The following is a 20,616-nucleotide window of genomic DNA, read 5'->3' as shown; positions in this document are numbered from 1 at the left end:
GCCAGGTTTTAAAGGCAGGGCTTACAGGTAGGATGTGAGATTTGAGAGAGAACGAAATCTCCCAAAACTCCTAGGTGTTGGCCCAAAGCAGCCAGAAAGGTAAGATGTTTCCAGGAGAGCTGGGGCAAGGAGCAGGGGTCAGGATCAAGAGTTGATTTCGGATGTCTTAAGTCTATCACGCCTCTCCCCTTCCGCCCCCACCCCCCACCCAGGGTTGGGAATAAAAATGGAGGGGACTTCAGTGTGTCCATGAGTTAGCAGTCAGGCTAAGAACTGGCTATGGCACTTGGCCCTGCAGAAATCACTAGTGGCCTTCAGTAAGACCACTTGTAGTACTAGGGGGCCAACAGCCAGGTTGGAGTGGACCCAGAGAGAAGGGACTGGAAAATACTAGGAGCAGGACAAGTTTTTCAAGGAATTTTGCTGTCAGAGAAAGGACAATTTTTTTTTTTTTAATATAGAGGACTTTTTAATTTGGCTTCATTCATCAATTACATTTGGTTGAACTTTTTCATTCTGCGCAATTTAAAGTATATTCGGAAGTGGAGAAGACCCTTGTGGTCCATTGGTTAAGAATGGCCTGCCAGTGCAAGGGACACAGGTTTAAAAGTAAGTCAGAGTAAGTAAGCCTGTGCGCCACAACTACCGAAGCCCACCCACATGCCCTAGAACCCGTGCTCCACAAGAGACACCACCACAATGAGAAGCCTGTGCACCAAAACTAGAGAGCCCACATGCCTTAGAACCCTGCTCTCCACAGCTAGAGAAAAGCCCACACAGCAATGAAGACCCGGTGCTGCCAAAAAAAAAAAAAAAAAAAACACCTGCAGTAATTTTGTTTAAAATAGGAGAAAAAAGTAGAGAAACTAGAATGAGGTCTCATGTACCCACCACACCAATTCATAGCTGATTATGACTCGTCCCTCCCCTGCCTCTACAGAGCCTCTACCATGGCTTTGTAGTACTTTGAAGCAAATCCCAGCTTTTCATTTCATCTGTAATATTTCAGTATGTATTTCTAAAAGGATAAGTAATTTTATTTCTCAAAAATACTAAGAATAACCACATGACCCTGTAATTCCACTCCTTTTGGTATATATCCAAAAAAAAAAAAGAGACTATTTGCCAATGTGCATAGCATTATTTACAACTGCCAAGATAAAGAAGCAATCTAAGTGTCCAACAACAGATGAATGGATAAAGAAGATACCGTACATATACACAATGGAATATTAGCCATAAAAAAGAATGAAATAATGCCATTTGCAGCAACATGTATGGACTTGGAGGGTATTATGCTAAGTGAGTTAAGTCAGATAGACATTCTCTATCCTATCGCTATTATGTAGAATCTAAAAAATAAACTAGTCAATAAAACAAACAAAAAAAACAGACTCACAGACACAGAACAAACCAGTGGTTACCAGTGGGGAGAGGGAAGGAGGAGGGGCAATATAGCTGTAGGGGATTTTTTTTTTAAAGGTATTATGAGAGTCTATGAAATCATGCATGTGAAACTTAAAAACTGTAAAGTGCTACAGAATTTAAAGAACTTTCAAAAAAGGTTAATAAAGGACAAGGAATCTTTAAAAAAGACAACCACAACATCATTTTCAATCAGAAAAAAATAATGCTTACTGTGGTCGAATATTCAACCGCGTCCAAATTTCCCTGGTGATCACTACTTTTTTTTTTTTTTTTAATTTTTCCAATCAGGATCCAAATAAGGTGCAGGCATTGCCACTGGTTGATAAATCTGTAAGTGTCTTGTTATTGCGGTTTTCCCCTTTAATCTCCTAATGTCTCTCTCCCTCTTTTTCTCCTCTTTTCTTGAACTTAACTTGTTGGAGAAACAGGGTCGTGTGTCTTATGGACTTTCCCTCTGAATTTTGAGGATGCGATTCTGTCCTTGGCACTTCCGGTACCCGGCGTCTGAATCTAGACAAGTCTGATCCATTCAGGTTCCGCTTTTCCGGCAATGACCTTGGAGTGAGGGTGCCTTCTAGCGGGAGACATTTTAAAACCAGTTGTCCCTGTTTCCATGCCATTGGAGCAGATGATAGTCCTTGTCTAGAATTTTCAGCCCAATAAGGGCTGAAAAATGGTGACATTCCAATTCTGCCTTTAAAGGAAGAGGAATTTTTGTTTATATACTGTTTTAAAACACACAAACAAAGTACATAAACAGTTTATGGTGGTTGTGGTGGTTTAGTCGCCAAGTTGTGTCCGACTCTTGCGATCCCATGGACCTGTCAGGCTCTTCTGTCCATGGGATTCTCCAGGCAAGAATGCTGGAGTGGGTTGCCATTTCCTTCTCCAGGGGATCATCCCGACCCAGGAATCGAACCCGGGCCTCCTGCATTGCAGACAGATGATTTACCACCTGAGCTATGAGGGAAGGCCAAAACAGTTTATATACTGTTCTAAACTGGAAGCCAGCCTGTTTGTATGAGGATGGGGGGTGGGGGGTGGGGTTCGGGATGGGAGGCGCCTCGCCTTGACCTTTGACTGAAACCCGTAAGTCCACAAACCTGGTCCCACCCCATAACCACAGCCTTAATGTCACTCCCCTAACTCCTACAGCTCAGCTTGACTGGACTCTAACCTTAACTTCATAGCCTTGGCCCAATCCTTCTCTCACCCTTGACCTCTGACCCCCGGGCCGACCTAGCCTTTGACACCACCGCTCCGCCCCGCCCTCTGGAAGACGGACCTGAGGCACAACTAGTAGTCTGAGTCTCTGTGGTCGAAAGGGCCCAATAGCGCCGGAGAGGAGGCAGATTCTGGGAAGAGCCAATAGCTTGAGAGGACGAGCCGAATAACAACCAGTAACCTTGAGCGAGAGGCGGGACTCTGAGGAAGGCCAATTGCTGGAGGGACTCAGTGCAGTCACAGCCAATGACCTTGGGGAGGGGGCGTGGCCCTGACCCCACCCTCTTCCAAGACCCGGCTCCGGGGCTATGGCCGGAGGTGGGCAGGTGGTACTGCGAACGGTCTCCCAGCAGGGCTGGGTGCGGGGCTCGGGCGCAGCCGTGCTGAGCCGCCTAAAAGACGCGGCCGTGGTGCGGCCCGGCTTCCTGAGCGCGGCCGAGGAGGAGACACTGAGCCGCGAGCTGGAACCCGAGCTGCGCCGCCGCAGATACGAATACGACCACTGGGATGCGGTGAGGCTGGCAGCGCTGGGGGGCGGAGCCACAGGGGCGTGGCTTGGGACGTTAGAGGCCGGGCGGGGTGGGGCGCCGGGTGGGCGGGGCTACATCTGGGGCGGGGCCTGGGAATGGGGGCGCGGTCTTGATGCTTCGGGTCCTGGGGGCTGGAAGAGCGCTTTGGAGATGTGGGCGGGGCCATAACGAGGCAGAACCGAAGGGTGTGTGGGGGACAGGACCAAAGTTAGGGATGGAAACGGGTGTGGAGCGACATGAGGGAGGGTCACGGGTTGAGGGGGGTAGACAGGGGACCCGCTGAATCAAGTTGTGAATATGGGAACCAGGCCAACGTTAGGGACGCAATGTGGGACTGAACTGGACCCTGATGGTGGGTAGAAAGGACTAAGGCTAGACCCAGAGCTGGCAGGGGTTGGGATTTGAGAAAACATAATGGGGTAGATAGGATCAAAGTTGAAAGTTGAGGGTGGGGTCAAGTGTCATGCTGGAAAAACCAGGCTTTTCCTTTGCACTTCCACCACCCTCCCCGCCAATCCCTCCCCAGCGCTGGGCAATGCCTCAGTTTCCCTGTTCCCCACCCCTGGAAGCTTCCAGGCTTGACCTGAGCGCTCTGGGCAGGCCATCCACGGCTTCCGAGAGACAGAGAAGTCGCGCTGGTCAGAGGCAAGCCGGGCCATCCTGCGGCGTGTGCAGGCAGCCGCCTTTGGACCTGGCCAGACCCTCCTCTCCTCAGTGCACGTGCTGGACCTAGAACCTCAGGGCTACATCAAGCCACACGTGGACAGCATCAAGGTGGGCAGAGAGCAGCGGCTTGGAGCTCCCAGCTGGGGGCGAGCTGGCCAGGCCAAAACCCACCCTCTACCATGTCCCCTCTTCCAGTTCTGCGGATCCACCATTGCCGGCCTGTCCCTGTTGTCTCCTAGCGTCATGCGACTGGTGCACACCCAGGAGCCGGGGGAGTGGCTGGAACTCTTGCTGGAGCCGGGCTCCCTCTACATCCTTAGGTATTGGCAGCCAAGGAGCCCGCACTGCACCAGTAACTCACAAGACACCCACTCAACGTTTGGAACACCTTCTGTCGTTCAGCCCTGACGGCAGACTCTACCCCTAGGGCTGGTCTGCCTGGAACTAGGGCCGCCCTCACCAGCCACATCCTCTGTTTTCTCCTGCAGGGGCTCGGCTCGTTATGACTTCTCCCACGAGATCCTTCGGGATGAAGAGTCCTTTTTTGGGGAGCGTCGGATTCCCCGGGGCCGACGCATCTCAGTAATTTGCCGCTCCCTCCCTGAAGGGATGGGGCCGGGGGAGCCTGGGCAGCCGCCCCCAGCCTGCTGAGCTCCTGGACCATTACCCCAAGCTGTTCAGGACACCGTGTTTGTGAATAAAGTTGTGAATAATGCTGGAGAATGGACAAGCTGGCCTCCTGTTGCCAGCTGTTTGCAGGAAGGCCAGGATCTGCTTGGGAAGCCCGGGACCACACCTGCCTCCCCCCACCTCCCCCTCCCCCGACCAGGAGCATTCCCAGCTGAACACACAGTCACAAGGCTAGAGGAGCAGTTTCCTTTATTGAGCCCCTTGCTGGTGGCCCCAGCCCACCTTCCCCTCTCTTCGCCTCGGCCTCTGGGCCTCCAGTAAATAAGTCAGCTGAGCTTCTCCAGCGGTTGCAGGGCCCCGGGCCGGGCATCCTTAGCCACTGCAGCCACAGGCCGCCGCCGAGAGCTGGGGCAGCCGCTGCCAGCGGTGGCGGTCATCGAGAAAGGTCACGTCGGCGTAGCGGGTGGGCCGGCAGCAGGGTCCTCCATGGGCTCGGCCCTGGCCCCGCAGTCGGGCCAGCGTCAGGCCGTGTTGGGTGCGGGCTCCGCGGGAACAACTGCCGGCGCAGTAGCGGAAGATGACCGTCTCCTCCGACGTGTAGCCCAGGCCCAGCTCGGCCACGGGCAAGGACAGGCTCCACAGCTGGCACGGGCTGGTCAGGGCTCGGCGCAGGCGGGCCCCTGTGGGGACAAGGGGCAGCTGACAGCAGGCAGAGTCTGGGCAGAAAGGAGTTGGGGAGCACGCAGGGTTCCAGGAGTCCTTACCCAGCTGTGGCCTCTGGGTCTCTCTGTCCACCGCTGGCTCGGATGAGAGCTCTCTCTCCACCACCAGAGCCTCCCAGGCCCCCTGGCTCCCACCAAGGTCCAAGTGGAGGATCAGGAGAAGGAGAGAGCCTAGCAAGACTCTTCCTGTGGCCATGGTGACGGGCAGGTCCTGAGGATGCAGATGCCCGGCACCCTCAATTTATCCCCCCTCTGCCCGAGCTGGGGAATTAACCTCATCACTTCCGGCCGCTGCTCGTTGTGATGGTTCCAACGTCGCACACCTCAGGCCCAGGCAGCCCCGCTCCTCTGCCCCACACCCCATCCTTCCAAGAGTTAAGGGCGCACACCCCCTCACACACGCATCCCATCCAGACATTCCACAGACCCATTTCCAACACCCCCTCCACCCCCTGATTTACGAGTGCTGTGTCGGCAGCCAGGGCCGAGCTCAGGGAGGGCAACTCGGGGTCCCCACCCCACCTGCTGTCTGGAGGGAGGGTTGGGGGGCCCCACGGGTCTCCCAGTGGGGGTCCTCCCCTCTCGGGCAGGGTGCTGGGGCCCAGTAGCCCCCACATTGTGCACCAGGTAGAGCGGATGTGCATGCAGGGAAGAGGTGGGTGAACTGACGGGGAATCCATCATGGCTCCTGCCTGGAGGATTAAGACATCATGCCCTGCCTCCGGGTCTGGCCCAGGCAGTATCAAAACAGGAAAAGGGAGAGGCCTGGGGACTGCCAAGAGCTGGGACACCAGGGGCAAGAAACTCACCCTGCAGGGACTCCTGTCTCTGGAAGGCCAACCTGAGTCCCCTGGGACCCCAGCCCTACCTGGGGTTGGAGGGCATCAAAGCAGGAGGGGAGGTTAAGCCCCGCCCTGGCTCCAGTAATCTCTCAGCCCTTCTCCATCACCCTGGGGAAGCGAGCCTCCATCCTCAGCCATGAAATGGGGCTAACAGAGTCCCTCCCACATGAGGTCCTGAGGACAGACAGAAGACATATTTAGTGTGTAGCAGGGTGGCTGGTACCGAGCAGTTAAGAGCCTCTTAGACGCTTCCCTGGTGGCTCAGGTGGCAAAAAATTCACCTGCAATGGAGGAGACTCGGGTCTCAATCCCTGGGTTGGGAGGATCCCCTGGAGAAGGAAATGACAACCTACTCCAGTATTCTTGCCTGGAGAATCCCATGGACAGAGGAGGCTGGTGGGCTATACAGTCCATGGGGTTGCAAAGAGTTGGACACAACTGAGAGACTAAGCACGCACAAAATGCTCGAGGCAAAGGAAATGAGAACATCTTTTTTATTTTCAATTAAAAAAATTTAGGCCATGTCCTATGTCATGCAAGATCCTGAACAAGGGATCCAACTTGTGTCTCTGCATTGGGAGTCCAGAGCCTTAACCACTGGACCACCAGGGAGGTCCTGAAATACAAGCAACTTGTGTAGGTTTGACACGGTGCCTGAACTCAATGCAGGCAACACCAGATTAAAACTCAGGTGAAACTGCTTCTACAATTGGCAAACGTCAGAGTCTGCTTACCCGTTGGGCACGCCTGTTGGTAGCAGTATAAACCAGTGGCAGTTGAACACTGGCTACAGAAACTACCAATCCCATCCCTTTGATCCAGGACACGTGCTTCAGGAACTCATCCATTTCAGGTGAGCCAAGATGCAAGCTCAGGGCTTTTCACTGCCCTTTGTATCAAGAAGTAGGAAAGGACCACAGCACCACCCACGTGGGACTGCTTCAGTGATTTTGGTGTGCTTTTTTCTTCTCAACTGCTTATTGAGACTACCTTCAGATGGGAGGTGTGGGTGGCAGGACTGTCACTTATACAGTCACCCAGAATTAAGAGACACAGGTGGGGTTTGAACCCCAAGTCCTGCTGAATGCAAGGCTCCTGATCTGAACCACTGGGGCACATAGACCGGTGTGGTGGGGGAGGCCTCAGACCTCGGTCCACGTGGCAGGCAGAGCAGGGGTGAAATTGTCAGGGTAAGGGGCAGGCACTTCCTTCACAAAAGTCCTGGCGGAAGGATGGGAGGGAGGTTGGAACGAAGTGGGACATTCCTGGGAATTAGCCAGACATCTCAGGCATTCTGACTTGGCAGCCAAGGGCCTGTAGAACTGGGTGGGGAGGTTTTCCACCTGCCATCTCCAGCATCCTGCCACCAGCCAGATCACTCAAACAGGGGTTTCAACGTTGTTCCTGCTGCCAAGTTCCATTTCCAGCGTGACTCTCCACGAACTCAAAGAACCCTCTTGCTTACAGAATGCCTAGCCATACTTGATTAAATAAACGCCTTAGCAACTTGTGAGACTCTAAAGGGAAGCTCCAGAAACCCCACTGGGAAGTTGAAAAGTAGTGTCCAGATGCCAAGACCAGTAACAGGGGATTGGGATTTTGTGGCCATTTGGGACAGAATCAAGAGCTGAGAATCTTAGAATGACACACCTGGGGCGTGTGTGCATGCTAAATTGCTTCAGTCATTTCCGACTCTTTGCGACCCTAGGGATTGTAGCCCGCCAAGCTCTTCTCTCCATGAGATTCTCTAAGCAAGAATACTAGAGTGGGTTGCCGTGTCCTTGTCCAGGGGCCTTTCCAACCCAGGGATCAAACCCTGGTCTCTTATGTTTCCTGCATTGGCAGGCAGGTTCTGTACCACTAGCGCCACCTAAAAACCACTTTTGGGGCACCTGGTGGCCACATGCAAAAACCATCTGGAAGAACTTGCCTGGGACTTCCCTGGTGGTCCAGTGGCTAAGGCTCCATGCTCCCAATGCAGGGGGCCCAGGGTTCGATTCCTGGTCAGGGAACTAGTTGCCACATGCTGCAACTAAGACCCAGCACGGTCAAATAAATAAATAAAAACAAATATTAAAAAAAAAAAAAGAACTTGCCTGCAAAGCAGGCCTGCCAGGAGCCCCAGAGACAGAGCCTGGAACTAGGAACAAGTCCCCTATCCCAGGTCACAAACACGATCATAAAGAGGCGTCCGAAAACAACAGGACGCCCATCTGCTTCAGGTACTAGGTGAGTGTGATGGAGACTGTAAGACAAGGATGTTTAAACTAACAATGGAAAAGAAGGCATCAAAAACAGAAGGGGCCATACACTCAAAATAGACCTACTGATCTGAAAGAGAAACACACTTTGCAGAACTGAAAGACAGTGACACTAAGTACTTATGGGTTTGTGCATGTGTGCTCAATCATGTCCGACTCTGCCACCCCATGGACTGTAGCCCCACCAGGCTCCTCTATTCATGGGATTTCCCAGACAAGAATACTGGAGTGGGGTGCTACTGCCTCCAGGGGAACTTCCTGACCCAGGGATTGAACCTGCGTCCCCTGCACAGACAGAGCAGATTCTTCACCGCTGAGCCACCTGAGAAGCCCTACTTTTAATGGGTTCAGGGGGTGGATAAGCCACAGCTGAAGAGAGAACCAGCCAAGTGAAAGACAGAGCTGAAAGAAATCATGGAGGAGGCTGAAGGGCTAAGGAGAGGGTTAAGTCCTAAGACGTGTCTACAGGCGGCGGACGAGAGGCAGCGAGTGTGGGTATGAAGACCCTGAAGATTGTGGAAAATAGAGCATGTTTATTGGGGGGAGCATCACTCCTTGAGGGAGAAATGCATCTTGTCGTTGATCATCTTGCGCTCAGGGTTCAGGCGCTTCAGGATCTGAGCCAGCACATTCACTGTCTGCTCGCTGCTCAGCCCCGTCTTCTTGGTCTGGAACTTCTTCAGCAGGTCCTTGGTGGTCATGGGCTTCCGTGTCAGGTAGCGGCGCACGGCGTCTTCAGTCACTTGAACGTCACTGGAGGTGGGGAGCTGGGTGTCAGCGGGCGTCCTCTGTCCCTGAGCCCCCTGACCCCACCCCCCACCGTCCCCTGCTGTGCTCGCCCACTTACCCACTGCTGGGGGTTGACTTCCCAGACTGGGGCTGAGGAGTGGATTTCCCGGACAAGCTCTGGGGCCCGGTGTCCAGTCGCAGCCGCTTGGCTGCCGGCGTTTCGCTGGTGCGCTTCCCTGTGGGAGGTGGCGGTGGGACTGAGACCAGGTCTGGGAGGCTGGACCACTGGGTAGGGGGTGGGGGGATAGTGCTGGGATCATGTGTGCAAGGGGCTCAGAGGATGCGGAACAGGAAGACCAGGATGGGGTAAACAGCGGGGTAGGGCGGGCAGGATGGGATGGCGGGGTACTACTCACCCTGCTCCAGCTTGCTGGCGGCTGCCCGGAGGGTGGAAGAAGTACTGCCTGCCTCAGTGCTGGGCGTGCCTGGCCGGCTGTTACCCCTGGAACTGCCCCCTGATGGCTTCCGCTCCCTTTTGGGGGGCGTCTTCTTTTTCTGTGGAGATCGCAACTGAGCATACATGTCAGGAGAGGGGCCCCTCACCGTCCTCCCTGGCCAGCCCTGCCTCGGCTGGGCCTTACCGCCATGAAGAGTGCCGAGGAGGCTTCACTGTCAATGTCACTCTCCTCCGAGCTGTCGGACTCCTCGCTGCTGTCTGCAAGGGGCCAGAGGAGGGGACGTCAGGACCGGAGACCCCTGAGCCAGCTCTCAGCCCTGTCCCAGATCAGGGCCTCAGAGGGACCAACCCACCTTTCCTCCGCTTCTTCTCCTGCGGCGTGGGTGCCTTCTTCTCCTCCTCCTCCTCCTTGTCCTCCTCAGGCGGCTTTTCCTCCTCACTCTCTTCGCTGCTCTCACTCTGCTCATCCACGCCCTTGGGGCCCTCCTCCTGCTGTGTGGCCTTGGGCTTGCCTTCCAGCTCATCCTGGGAGCTGCTGTAAGACAGAGAGCGGGCAGAGGGTGAGTGAGCGCGTCTGCAGGCCGGCCCAGGGTCTCACACCCGCCTCCCGCCTGCCTCACCTGGAACCATCGGACATATAGTCCACCTCCTGGCCCTCAAAGTCCCCGTCATCACTGTCCTCAAAGGCCTCATCATCTGAGCCCTTCTTCTTCTTCTTCTTCCGGCCCCCCTTGCTGGGCAGTGCCTTCTTCTTGGCCTTGGGGGCTCTGCCACCTGGGGAGGGACAGACAAGGTGAGGGGCTCAGATGGGCATGCATCGTGTTGTGTGTATCTAATGATGCCTGGACATCTCAGGGGCTATGGTGATGCCAGGAACGACCCTAATTCCTCCAGGAGGCAGAGAGCTGGCCCAGGGTTGTACCAATCACCCACCGCCAAGCAAGCAATCCCAACTTCACACCCCTAGACAACCCCTTTCTCTAACTCACACTCAGGGCCGCCATCGCTGCCCTAAATCACCCGGGCCAGCCAGCCATCGGGCAACCAGAGACCACCCCTTGGCCCAGAGGCTGCTGGCACGACTCAAACTGGCCAGTCTTAAGGCCATTCCCATGGAAATCCCAGGCGAGGCCATGGCCGAGAAAGACCTTCCTGGGACCTCCTAACCAACCCTGGTGCTTCCCCCAGCGGCCAAGCTCCTGGGGGGATCCAGGGGTCTGCAAGTAACCAAGCAATCCTTTCAGGGGCATTCACTTTTCTGAGTCATCACACAAGACCTGAATTAATTACAACTGTGGCCCCAGCTGCCCAGGGCTGGCTACATCTGCCTCACCCTCCTCGCCGCTGGCCTCGCTGTCATCCGACGACATCTCCAGGTCGTCCTCCAGGTCGTGGATGCGCAGCTCGCTGGCCTTCTTGCGGCTGCGCTTCTCCTTCTCCTCATCCTCCTCGTCCTGGTCCTGGTCTTTCAGCCGCCGCTGCTGCATGATGCTGAAGTGGTTCAGGACCTTGTTTCTCCTGTGGGGCGGGGGGCAGTGTTACAGCAGGGGCTGGCAGTGGGCCTGGCTCCGGGGACCCCCTCTGGGAGTGGGCCTCATCCACTGGTGCCTCCCTGCACGTCCACCAGGTGTGCCCCGAGGGAGAGCCACTGACGCAACTTAGGTGATGAGAGGGACAACCTGCCCCCTCACGTGGGGACACAAGCACGTGGCAGAAAGACCCTGAGAGCACACAGGGAGAGCTGGCCCTCCTTTGGTTCCCTGTCTGCCCAGAGTCCCTCAGGAGAAGGTCTCGTGTGATGCTGACGCCCTAGCACCGGATCCAACTCCCCACTTCTCCAGTCCCTCTCCCCGCTGTCTCCAGTCCATCTGCCCCCTGGACTGGGTGCTCCTGAGCAGTGGAGAGATCTGGCTTGCTTACCGCTGAGTCCCCAGCTCCCAGCCAGGCACAACATCGGGGGGTTGCAGCCCTTTTCTAGGCGTGGCCCCATCACTCACCTCTCCCACTCCTCCTCAGCCTCCTCGGCCGTGAGCGTGCGGTGCTTGGCCAGCGGCGTGAAGTTATACCAGTTGTGGACAGGGAAGGCCTCGAAAGCCCCATCAGGGCACTGGGTGAAGATGTAGTAGGAGGTGTTTTCTGTCACACCGCCCTTCTTTATGCCCTTGAACCTGCAGGGAGTTCAAGGTCACAGTCTGTGTGGGGAAGAAGGACCAGTGCCACCTCCAGACAACACCCCCTGCATCCCTCTCTCCAGGGCCACCTGGGTTCTCCCAGCAAAACCTGAGGCTGGAAGGCTGGCCCACTGACTGCCTGAGCCTGGATTCCCACATGTGGAAAAGGGGGGCTTCCTGCCCTCACAGAGCAGACTTAGGGCTCCTGTGCACTATACACGACACGGTCCTTTCTGGAAGGACCTGTTAGATGGGGCCGTAAAGAGCACAGGGCTCTAGTGTCAGACCCCTCTGGATTTCCCTCCGGAATGCTCCTTGAACCACTGCCAGCCCAGCTCCCTCCGGGCCTCCATCCTTCCCCTTTTCTGCCCCACCATGTGCAGGCAGTCTTACAGAGTGCCCCTTCCCCACCTACAGCCTTCAGGCTGCCCTGGGCCCCAGCCTACCCACAGTCCCGCTGTGCCCTGGCACTCTCAGCCCTCTCAGTCCACCCACTCTGCCACTGTCGTGTGCTGTGACAGTCCCTGGGGCTCGATGTTTCACGCCTTCGTGCTCGCTGTTCAACCGGAGTGCCCTTCATTTCCCTTAATCTCTGTCTCCCCCACGGTTCCCAACCCTCAGCTCTGGGCAGTCCTTGGCTGGGCGCAGGAGGACGGCAGGCCGGGATTCCTGCATCCCTAGCACACACTCGAGCATCCCCTTGGCTCATCTTCCCCAAGAAAACCCCTTCACGGGTGGATGAGCTGTCACCCCCAGCCGCAGGACCTAGAAGTTCGGCCGAGGGTACCGGGGAGTGGCGGGAAGGGGCACTTACTTTCGGCCTGATTTACCGTTGACCCGCAGCAGCCAGGGCTGGTCCTCCGGCCGGAACTCCTTGAGGACAATGCCGTACTTCTTCCTCCGCGCCTCCTCCCGGAGCTTGCGGTTGAACTCGCTGCCAGCGCCCGACTCCGGCATCTCCTCCTCTTGGTAAATCTTCTTGTTGCTCAGGTCTCGTTCCAGCCGGGCCTGGGAGACGGAAGGCGAGACTTCTCATCAGGCAGCCTGCTCCCCATCCAACAACACCCCTTCCTCCCCGCAGGCTGAGCCGTGGACCCTCAGAGCCAACTTCCCGCTTGGCGAAAAGAGGCTCTGTGAATATGGGTGAAGGGATCTGTCTAAAGCCCGCTGCGATGTCTGTTTTTGCAGCTTTTTGAAAGTTTGAAGTTATTTCCAAATGAAAAATTAAAAAAAAAAAAAAAGACACCCCAGAGTCCAATAACTTCTCGTAACCTGTTTGCTGCAAACCCCATCACAGGCTCACCTGGTCCAGAGCCTTCACCTCCGCCCTGTTCTCCCTTCACTTGCCCTCGACCCCACAGTGGACAAATCTCTTTACAGACTGTTTGTAACCCTTTAATAGCCTCTGCTATGGATGAATGTTTGCGTGCCTCCAAAATGCATTCTTTTTGGCTGTGATCTCGGACTTCTGGAATCTTAGTTCCCCCACCAGGGATGGAACCTAGGCCCCCCGCAGTGAATGGGCTAGAGTCCTAGCTGGAGTCCTAACCGCCGTATCTACAGGGAATTCTCCCCAAATGCATATAACCTAATTTCCGGTGTGATGGTATTTGGGGGCGGGGCCTCTGATAGATGATGATTAGGTTGTGAGGCTGCAGCCTATTAGGAGTGGGATAAGTGCCCTCTTTAACAAAGGATTCCAGAGTGCTGTGTACCCAGGTAAGAGTACAGTGCAAACGCACCAGCTATGAACCAGGACACCAGATCTGCTGGCGCCCTGATCTTGGACTTCCAGCCTCCAGAACTGTGGGAAATAAATGTCTGTTGTTTACAAACCACCCAGTCTCTGGAATTCTGCTAGAGCAGCCTGCAACTAAAACAGTTTCTAAAGACCGCTCTGGAGTCTCCAACAATAGGGGCTCTGAGTCACCTCTAGGAGGCAGCCCCCCACTCTCTTGCCCAGATAGATCTCGACCCGGAATGCCCATCAGTGGGCACAAATTTCAGGAGAAAGCCTCCTGCAAGGCCACACATATCTTGTCCTCAGGGGTGCCCAGAGGCTCAGCCTGGGCCTTAGTTATCATTTATCTGCACGTGGGGAGAGGGGAGGATCCTAAGCCTTGGTTACTATCACAACCAAGCAACTATTACATCAAATCCAGGGTCAGGTTTTCTCACACCCTCAGAACTCGGACTTACCTGATTCCAAGTAGTGAGGTTGACTTTATCGGCTGCATTGAAAGCCATGATATTGTATTTTTTGGTGGTATTTCTGGTATGGGCAAAAAGAGGCAGTGCTCAGTTAATCATTCATTAATTCAGTAAACCCTCCCAGGCTCAGTTCTTTGTGCTGGGCAACGCTGGGGACCCATGAAAAAAACCCCAGAGATCAGTTAGGGACAAATATTTCTGGGAACCCAAGATGGGATAATTGGGAACTCAGCCCTGGGCAGGGGGGTGGACAGGCAGGGACTGCCTCCTGAAGGAGGAAAATACTGTAACGGAATTTCGCAGGATCAAAAAGAGTCCACCCAGTAGAGTCACTGTTGCCATTCCTGGCTGAGGGAATCCTAGGCAGGCAGGCTGCGTGTTACTGTATATTAATGTACTTATTCATTCACTCTATTAAAAAAAACAGTGATGCCCCAGAGGCCTCGGCTCAACCCCAGCCCTGGAAGAAGAATCAGACACTCCTGGAGCCTCGAGATTTTAATCCTTTTCTGGAGGGAGAGGGGGTTGGTAGGGTCAGGGACTTACTTGGGAACTCGGACGACATACTCAGTGACATTCTGGCTGCTGGGGCCCTGAGGGGAGAGAAAGCAGGACAGTGAGTGAGAGGCTACAGAGGCCACCTCCGGGACCGCAGCCGAACCGCCTGGCCGCACACTTACGAGGGCCGCCATGGGCGATGGGCGATTGACCCGGGTCCGATCAGAACCTTTCTTTACGCCTCCCTCCGGGTGCGCGTCCCTCGGAGGCCGCCCTCGAGGTGTCGGGTCTCCGGCCCGGGATACAACCGATCCTGGGGAAAGCTATCCGGAGGCGGCACTGGGTCGGCGATTGGCTTGAGACCGCCTGTGCCAAGTCTGCGCCTGCGCAGCCGCCTAAACCGGAATCGAAATCCTCCCGCAGGCCTAGGGGAAGCAACCTACTCCCAACTGAAGGTAGCGCCTTCGGTATCTAGCGCTCTGGCGGCCCGCAGTTTGTATAGCACGATAATCCCATCAGGCCGATAACCTCATCACGCGGATAACCCAATCAGGTGACGTAGAGACGCCCCCAGTGACACTACATCTCAGGACCGCGGGGTATCTTGGGAAGGAAGGGAGGAAACCCGCCACCCTCGCGGCCTGTCGGGCCATTTGCGCATGCGCTACTTTACTGCGGAAGTGAGTCCGGGGAGGTCGCGTTACCACAGCAACCGAGGCCTCCTTGGCAGCCGACTGCTGCGGCTCTACCTGAGCCTCTTTGGGGTTCATTTCTCCCCACAGCCCCAGGGGGTAGCCCTATCATCTCGCCAAATAACCGGGCCAGGGGCCCTTGTGACGTTGAACCGAACCAGGAGAGGTCAGGGCCTGTGTAGGGGATGGAGCGCGCTCACCCCACGGGCCTCAGGCGGGTTGGGTTTGTGCAAGTCCAAACTGCCCCAAATAGGCAGGCCCCTGAGGCCCCAGAAGAAGGGAAACATCGCGGGGGTGGCTGGCTTACTCGGGAGAAGGGAAGGAGGTTATGGAGGGCGGGAGAATGCAGGTAACCCCTCCTCAAGTCCAGGTGTGCACACGCCCTTCCTCCCGGCCCCCTACCTTATTGTAACACAACTTCGCATGCTCAGGGTCAGGTATTCAGTGATCCACGTTAGCACCTGCTGGGCTTCCCTTGTGGCTCAGCTGGTAAGGAATCCACCTGCAATGCGGGAGACCTGGGTTTGATCCTTGGGTTGGAAAGATCCCCTGGAGAAGTGAAAGGCTACCCACTCCAGTATTCTGGCCTGGAGAATTCCATGGGTCACAAAGAGTCGGACACGACTGACTGACTGACTGACTGACTTTCACTTTTAGCACCTGCTGCGCTGGATTCTGGGAAGTCCGTGGGGAATGTAGGAAGCCAGCACTATAAACTACAGGTCTCCATAGATGTTTCTGATAGTTATGGACATTTATCTATTCCTCACTTGCCACGATTATGTCACAAACTATGCCAAGTACTAGAAATACAGGGACAAGGAAGACAAAAACAGATTCTGTGCTCTTGTAGTACCTAGTCTGACCGGGGATGCAAACAAGAACAAGTAAACGGGCAGACTCATTACTGATAGTGGCCATTACTGGAGGAAATGGAATTCTTTTTTGTGGGGTGGTGGGGAATTAGGGTTTTGAGACTGGGAACAATGGGGTGGGAGGCTCTTTAGACAGAGATTAGCTGAAGGGTGAGCTGCAACCTGAAGGGACTGCGGTATGGACTCCCAGCAGGGGTGGGGGTGGGGGAGGAGCAACAGGGAGGTGATGAGTACAAGGGTCTGAAAGGAGGCCAACTGGGCTGAGACAGTAAAGAAAGGGGAGGGTGGTATGGGATGAGACTGGAGGGGTGGACAAGTCCCTGTCCGTCTCAGAGCCTCAGTTTCCTCAACTGTAAAAAGGGGTGATTCTTCGAGAAGAGGCTGCACACAAAGGGCCTGTCCTGCTTGGGTTCACACCTCATCCACATGACCTATAGCAGTATTAATGGGTGCCGTGCCTGGATATATCACTGGGTGTGGACACACACCCCCAGATACCACCCTAGGGCAGAAATAGATCTGCCAGCAGACATGTGTCCAGCGTCACCCATTGTAACTGATTGGACACAATCCCCTCAGCACCAACTGACCCCTACAGGCACCAGCCCCTCTCCCCTGTCCCTCTTCCTCAGGCACGCAGACATTCTCAAGTCCCCCTGATCGTCTTTGTGATGGGCGGTCCAGGCTGCGGAAAAGGGACACAGTGCAAATACATGGCAACCAAGTATGGCTTCTGCCACGTGGGGCTGGGCCAGCTGCTGCAGCAGGAGGCCCAACGGGGCACCCGGTGGGGCCAGAAGATCCATGACCTCATGCTGCAGGGGATCCTGGTGCCCACAGTGAGAGCTCCCAGGCACGGCGGCAGAGGGATGAGGGGGCCCATTGGGAGGGGCTTCCCAGGAGGATGTAGGAGCCGAGGGGCCTCTTGAGGGCAGGGGACACTGGCTGCCGCTTTGTCAACTGAGCCTCTGTGTCCTCAACTGTAAAATGGGAGAGGAGCTGGACCCTCAACAGAAGGCTGGGGTGTGGGGTGAATGACTTCGTTCCTATAAAGGGCTTGGCAGAGTGCCTGGCCCTTAAAACGCACTTAGTGAACTTTGTTTATTGTTTGTCATTAAGTTGTGTCAGACTCTTTAGGATTTTATCCTTTCAGGCTCCTCTGTCCTTGGGATTTACCAGGCAACCCACCAGAGTGGGTTGCCATTTCCTCCTCCAGGGGATCTTCATAACCCAGGGATCAAACCCACATTTCCTACATTGGCACTGGGATTCTTTACTGCTGAGCCACCTGGGAAGCTCTCAGTAAACTTAGCTAGTATTTATTCACTTTGTGACCTTGGGCATGTTGTCAGTGGCCCCTTCTGCCCCCAGTTTCTCACAATAAGATGGAGGTCATCCCAGTTCCTCATGATAGTCATGAGCAAAGGAGCCCAACAAGCCTGGCATGGGGCAGACACTCCCCACCCCAGCAGACGGTAGCTGAGCCCCATTCTCAAAAGTGCCCCCAAAGACCCCAGCTCATCAGAGCTGACTCAGGATCCAGGGCACCCACCCACTGTTCCCCCGAATTCACCAGAACTTGCCTAGGTGACCTCGTAAGTGAGGGGCCCCCAGGCACTGAATGCAGCCGCCCCTTCCCTCCGCAGGGAGTCATCCTTGACGTGATCAGCATCCACATGCTGTCCTGCCCAGAGAGCCAGGGCTTCCTCGTTGACAGCTTCCCCCAGGAGCTGAGGCAGGCCAAGGAGTTTGAGTGTTTTGTGAGTGACCCAAGAGGGTATGAAACCAGGCTTCATCCACACCTTGGATGGAGATGCCAGGCGAGAGGAGCTGATGACAGGGAAATGGAGTTTTGTGTTAATTAGGGGATGGTAGGGAGGTGGTTGGAAGTGTCTAGACCCCCAGGTGAGCTCTTCAAGGGTGAGGACAAAGTCATTTTAACATCTTCCTACACAGTCAATCCTTTTCCTGGTGGCTCAGACAGTAAAGAATCTGCCTGCAGGAGACCTGGGTTTCAATCCCTGGGGCAGGAAGATTCCCCTGGAGAAGGGAATGGCTACCCACTCCAGTATGTTTGCCTGGAGAATTCCATGGACAGAGGAGCCCGACAGGCTACAGTCCATGGGATGGCAGTCAGACACGACTGAGTGACTAACACTTGCACTTTCCATACAGTCCCTGGCAACTGGTAGACAAACTATTTGCCCACTGAGTGGCAGGTGGGCTTAGCATCACCTCTGGGTCGTAAAGATGGACTGTAGCTCCCCACTTATCCATTTATTCAAACTCCTGTGCCCAAAATAGTTCTTAAGGACAAGCTAAGTCCTCTGGACTTCACCAGACACATGGGACAGGGACCAGCAGTATCTTCCATGCAAAATACAACAGAATTTCTGGTAGCGATAAGTGCAGTGAAGAATAGAAAACAGAATGACATCACGGAGAGGTTGTCGATCAGTCTCTAAGTCATCCCACTCTTTGCGACCCCAGGGACTGCAGCACACCAGGCAGGAAAAGAGAAACTGTGGCAGGCTAGGGGCCTCCAGGCTTTCCTAGGACTTGCTGGGCTTGCTGAATGTGGTAGAAACGCATTCAGGTGCCAGGTGTGGGGAAGGAATCAGACAAAGGTCGCAGGGGTCTGGCCCCCACCCCCCGCCCCCCCATCCTGCCCTCTGTATGCACCTCTACTGAAGCAGTTTTGTCCGGATCGTTGTGATGAAGGTAAAAGGCAAATAGTGGGTCCCTCTCCAGGCCTGGGAGCTTGAAGGGCAAAGGCCGAGCTAATGAATGACTCTAGCCAGCACCTGGCTTAGGGCAGACGCCCAGTCACTCACGCCAGCTGGATGGTCTCCACAGGTGGTTGAAAAGCATCAGGACAGAGGCTGCAAAACCCCCAGGGCCTCGGGTCCCACGTGATCCACTGACATGTTCAGTTTGGACTATTCACCGTTTCACACATTTTTTAAAAATTCGTGGCCAACCTTCAAAAATCCAGAGATGCCACATGAAAACTCCCGGCTCCTCCTGAAAAAAACGCCTGACTTGGCAACACGGGAGCCTGCTGGTCCCCATGGCAACTGCAGCCTGAAGTCCTCCGAAGCTTTTCACCAGCCCAGCACTGTTCTCTACACTCTGCACAGATGAACTCTGATCTTCCGGAACGTTCCATGCACCCTGCTTTTTCACAGAGGGATCAGGGAGCTAGCCTGGGTCACACCATTCAGGCAGCCAAGGCAGGACCAGGGCTCCGGTTTTAACACGTGGACGGGATGTGTTCCCTCTGTTCCCTGCCAGCCCCCTACACCCGCCAGCTCCCTCTTCTTTACGGAGGCCCCTTTAGGATCCTGCTCATGTGGTAGCTTCACGCTAAGAAGCACAGCACACGTGCTTTTCTCTGGTACCCGTGTGGCTCTAAGTGAGAAAATGAAAATAAACAGGGTCTTAGCTCCCTGACCAGAGACTGAACCTGTGTCCTCAGCAGTGAAACCTTAGAGTCCTAACCACTGGGCCACCAGGGAATTTCCAAGAGTGGGCTTTCTTTTTTTTTTTTTTTACATATTTATTTATTTTGGCTGCACCAGGCCTTGGTTGTGGTATTCAGGATCTTTAGTTGTGGCATGTAGAACTCTGAGGTGTGGCATGTGGGATCTAGTTCCCTGACCAGGGATGGAACCTAGGTCCCCTGCATAGGGAGTGCTGAGGCTTAGCCCCTGGACCACCAGGGAAGTCCCAAGAGTGGGTTTTCTTTACAGAGAATTTTGATCTCTGTGAGCCATCTGACCCCTGCCTTAGGGTCCATCTAGGGTCTGCGTTAAAAGGCCACCCAGCTTAGACCTCCAGCCCTGACCCTACCTGGCTTTTGAGCCTGTTTCAGGCCACTCTGGCTGGTGTGAGTTGGAGCAGTGAGTCTGGCTTGAGGCTGAAGCTCCACAAGAACATGATGCCCAGGAATTCTTCCCTTTATTCTTCCTGCTTTCTGTGTGCTCTTGGGGGGACAAAGTTGCTGAAATTCACAGGAAGCCAGAGCTAGACACTGCCTCGGCATTCCTAGAAGACCAGAATCCCTATTTTACAGACAGGAAAACTGAGGCCCAAGCAGGGAACATTCTCTGAGGTTGGCCCCTACTCTGTGGGTGGCAGTGGGCTGGCCTGGTTCACGTGCTGGCCTTGGAGCCTTTGAGACCAGGGCTGAGGTCACACTCAGCTGCTGTCTCCACATGTCCACTCTGGGTCAACACTCCTAGCCTGTTTTCTTGTCTGTGCACAGAAATACCACCAGCATCTCCTCACTGCTAGTGAGGCTGATGCAGGGAAACTGTCACGTCTGTTTCTGAGTTGACTGCAGTCACTTCTGCCCCCATCCTGAGAACACATGCTCTGGGGAACCGAGGGGTCCTTAGCCGTTTGTCTAGAACTTGGTCTGGCTCATGGCAAGAAGCAACTGTTTGTTGTTGTGGTTGTTGCTTTTGTTGTTTTTTACTTTTTTGGCCACATTCTGTAGCATGTGGGATCTTAGTTCCCCCACAAGGGATTGAACCTGTGCCCCCTGGAGGTGGGAATGCAGAGTCTTAACCATTGGACCACCAGAGAAGTCCCCAAGCAGCGTCTGTTGAATGAGCACACAGGAAGCCCCCAGGAAGCACTAGGCTTGAGGGCCAGTGGGCCAGACCAGACCAGACA

At 54.9% G+C, this 20,616-nt stretch overlaps 3 protein-coding genes across 4 annotated transcripts; 1 reads left to right on the top strand and 2 right to left on the bottom strand.

The window, feature by feature from the left end:
* Positions 1-2,960: 2,960 nt before the first annotated feature.
* Positions 2,961-4,554, top strand: ALKBH7 (alkB homolog 7). The gene is made up of 4 exons (XM_068981312.1): positions 2,961-3,164; positions 3,783-3,956; positions 4,044-4,168; positions 4,337-4,554. Exons 1-4 carry the CDS (start codon positions 2,961-2,963, stop codon positions 4,497-4,499), a joined length of 666 nt encoding a protein of 221 aa, XP_068837413.1. The 3' UTR covers positions 4,500-4,554.
* A 296-nt stretch (positions 4,555-4,850) lies between these two features.
* Positions 4,851-5,396, bottom strand: PSPN (persephin). Its single transcript, XM_068980998.1, has 2 exons — positions 5,243-5,396; positions 4,851-5,158 (listed from the first exon to the last, which is right to left on the bottom strand). Exons 1-2 carry the CDS (start codon positions 5,394-5,396, stop codon positions 4,851-4,853), a joined length of 462 nt encoding a protein of 153 aa, XP_068837099.1.
* Positions 5,397-8,671: 3,275 nt separating this feature from the next.
* Positions 8,672-14,912, bottom strand: GTF2F1 (general transcription factor IIF subunit 1). Of its 2 annotated transcripts, none has more exons than XM_068980408.1 (12): positions 14,552-14,912; positions 14,418-14,464; positions 13,860-13,932; positions 12,475-12,668; positions 11,487-11,657; positions 10,823-11,007; positions 10,110-10,263; positions 9,843-10,024; positions 9,674-9,747; positions 9,449-9,587; positions 9,151-9,268; positions 8,672-9,056 (listed from the first exon to the last, which is right to left on the bottom strand). In XM_068980408.1, exons 1-12 carry the CDS (start codon positions 14,561-14,563, stop codon positions 8,852-8,854), a joined length of 1,554 nt encoding a protein of 517 aa, XP_068836509.1. In that variant the 5' UTR covers positions 14,564-14,912; the 3' UTR covers positions 8,672-8,851. The 2 variants fall into 2 exon arrangements, with proteins under 2 accessions (XP_068836509.1, XP_068836510.1); XM_068980409.1 differs by having other exon boundaries at positions 9,843-10,021.
* Positions 14,913-20,616: the final 5,704 nt, after the last annotated feature.

This window comes from Capricornis sumatraensis, chromosome 9 (genome assembly GCF_032405125.1).
Source record: "Capricornis sumatraensis isolate serow.1 chromosome 9, serow.2, whole genome shotgun sequence".
In the NCBI taxonomy this organism is placed as follows: domain Eukaryota; kingdom Metazoa; phylum Chordata; class Mammalia; order Artiodactyla; family Bovidae; genus Capricornis; species Capricornis sumatraensis.
This window is presented reverse-complemented; position numbering and strand designations above follow the sequence as displayed.

Excerpts from the sequence above, each read along its gene's own strand:
- PSPN (XM_068980998.1), bottom strand. The coding sequence starts at position 5,396 with ATGGCCACAGGAAGAGTCTTGCTAGGCTCTCTCCTTCTCCTGATCCTC. Across the intron at positions 5,159-5,242 it reads GACCCAGAGGCCACAGCTGG|GGGCCCGCCTGCGCCGAGCC; the intron begins GTAAGGACTCCT and ends TTGTCCCCACAG.
- ALKBH7 (XM_068981312.1), top strand. The coding sequence starts at position 2,961 with ATGGCCGGAGGTGGGCAGGTGGTACTGCGAACGGTCTCCCAGCAGGGC. Across the intron at positions 3,165-3,782 it reads AATACGACCACTGGGATGCG|GCCATCCACGGCTTCCGAGA; the intron begins GTGAGGCTGGCA and ends CGCTCTGGGCAG. Across the intron at positions 3,957-4,043 it reads CACACGTGGACAGCATCAAG|TTCTGCGGATCCACCATTGC; the intron begins GTGGGCAGAGAG and ends CCCCTCTTCCAG.
- GTF2F1 (XM_068980408.1), bottom strand. Across the intron at positions 10,264-10,822 it reads CGAGGCCAGCGGCGAGGAGG|GTGGCAGAGCCCCCAAGGCC; the intron begins GTGAGGCAGATG and ends GTCCCTCCCCAG. Across the intron at positions 9,588-9,673 it reads CCTCGGCACTCTTCATGGCG|AAAAAGAAGACGCCCCCCAA; the intron begins GTAAGGCCCAGC and ends CGATCTCCACAG.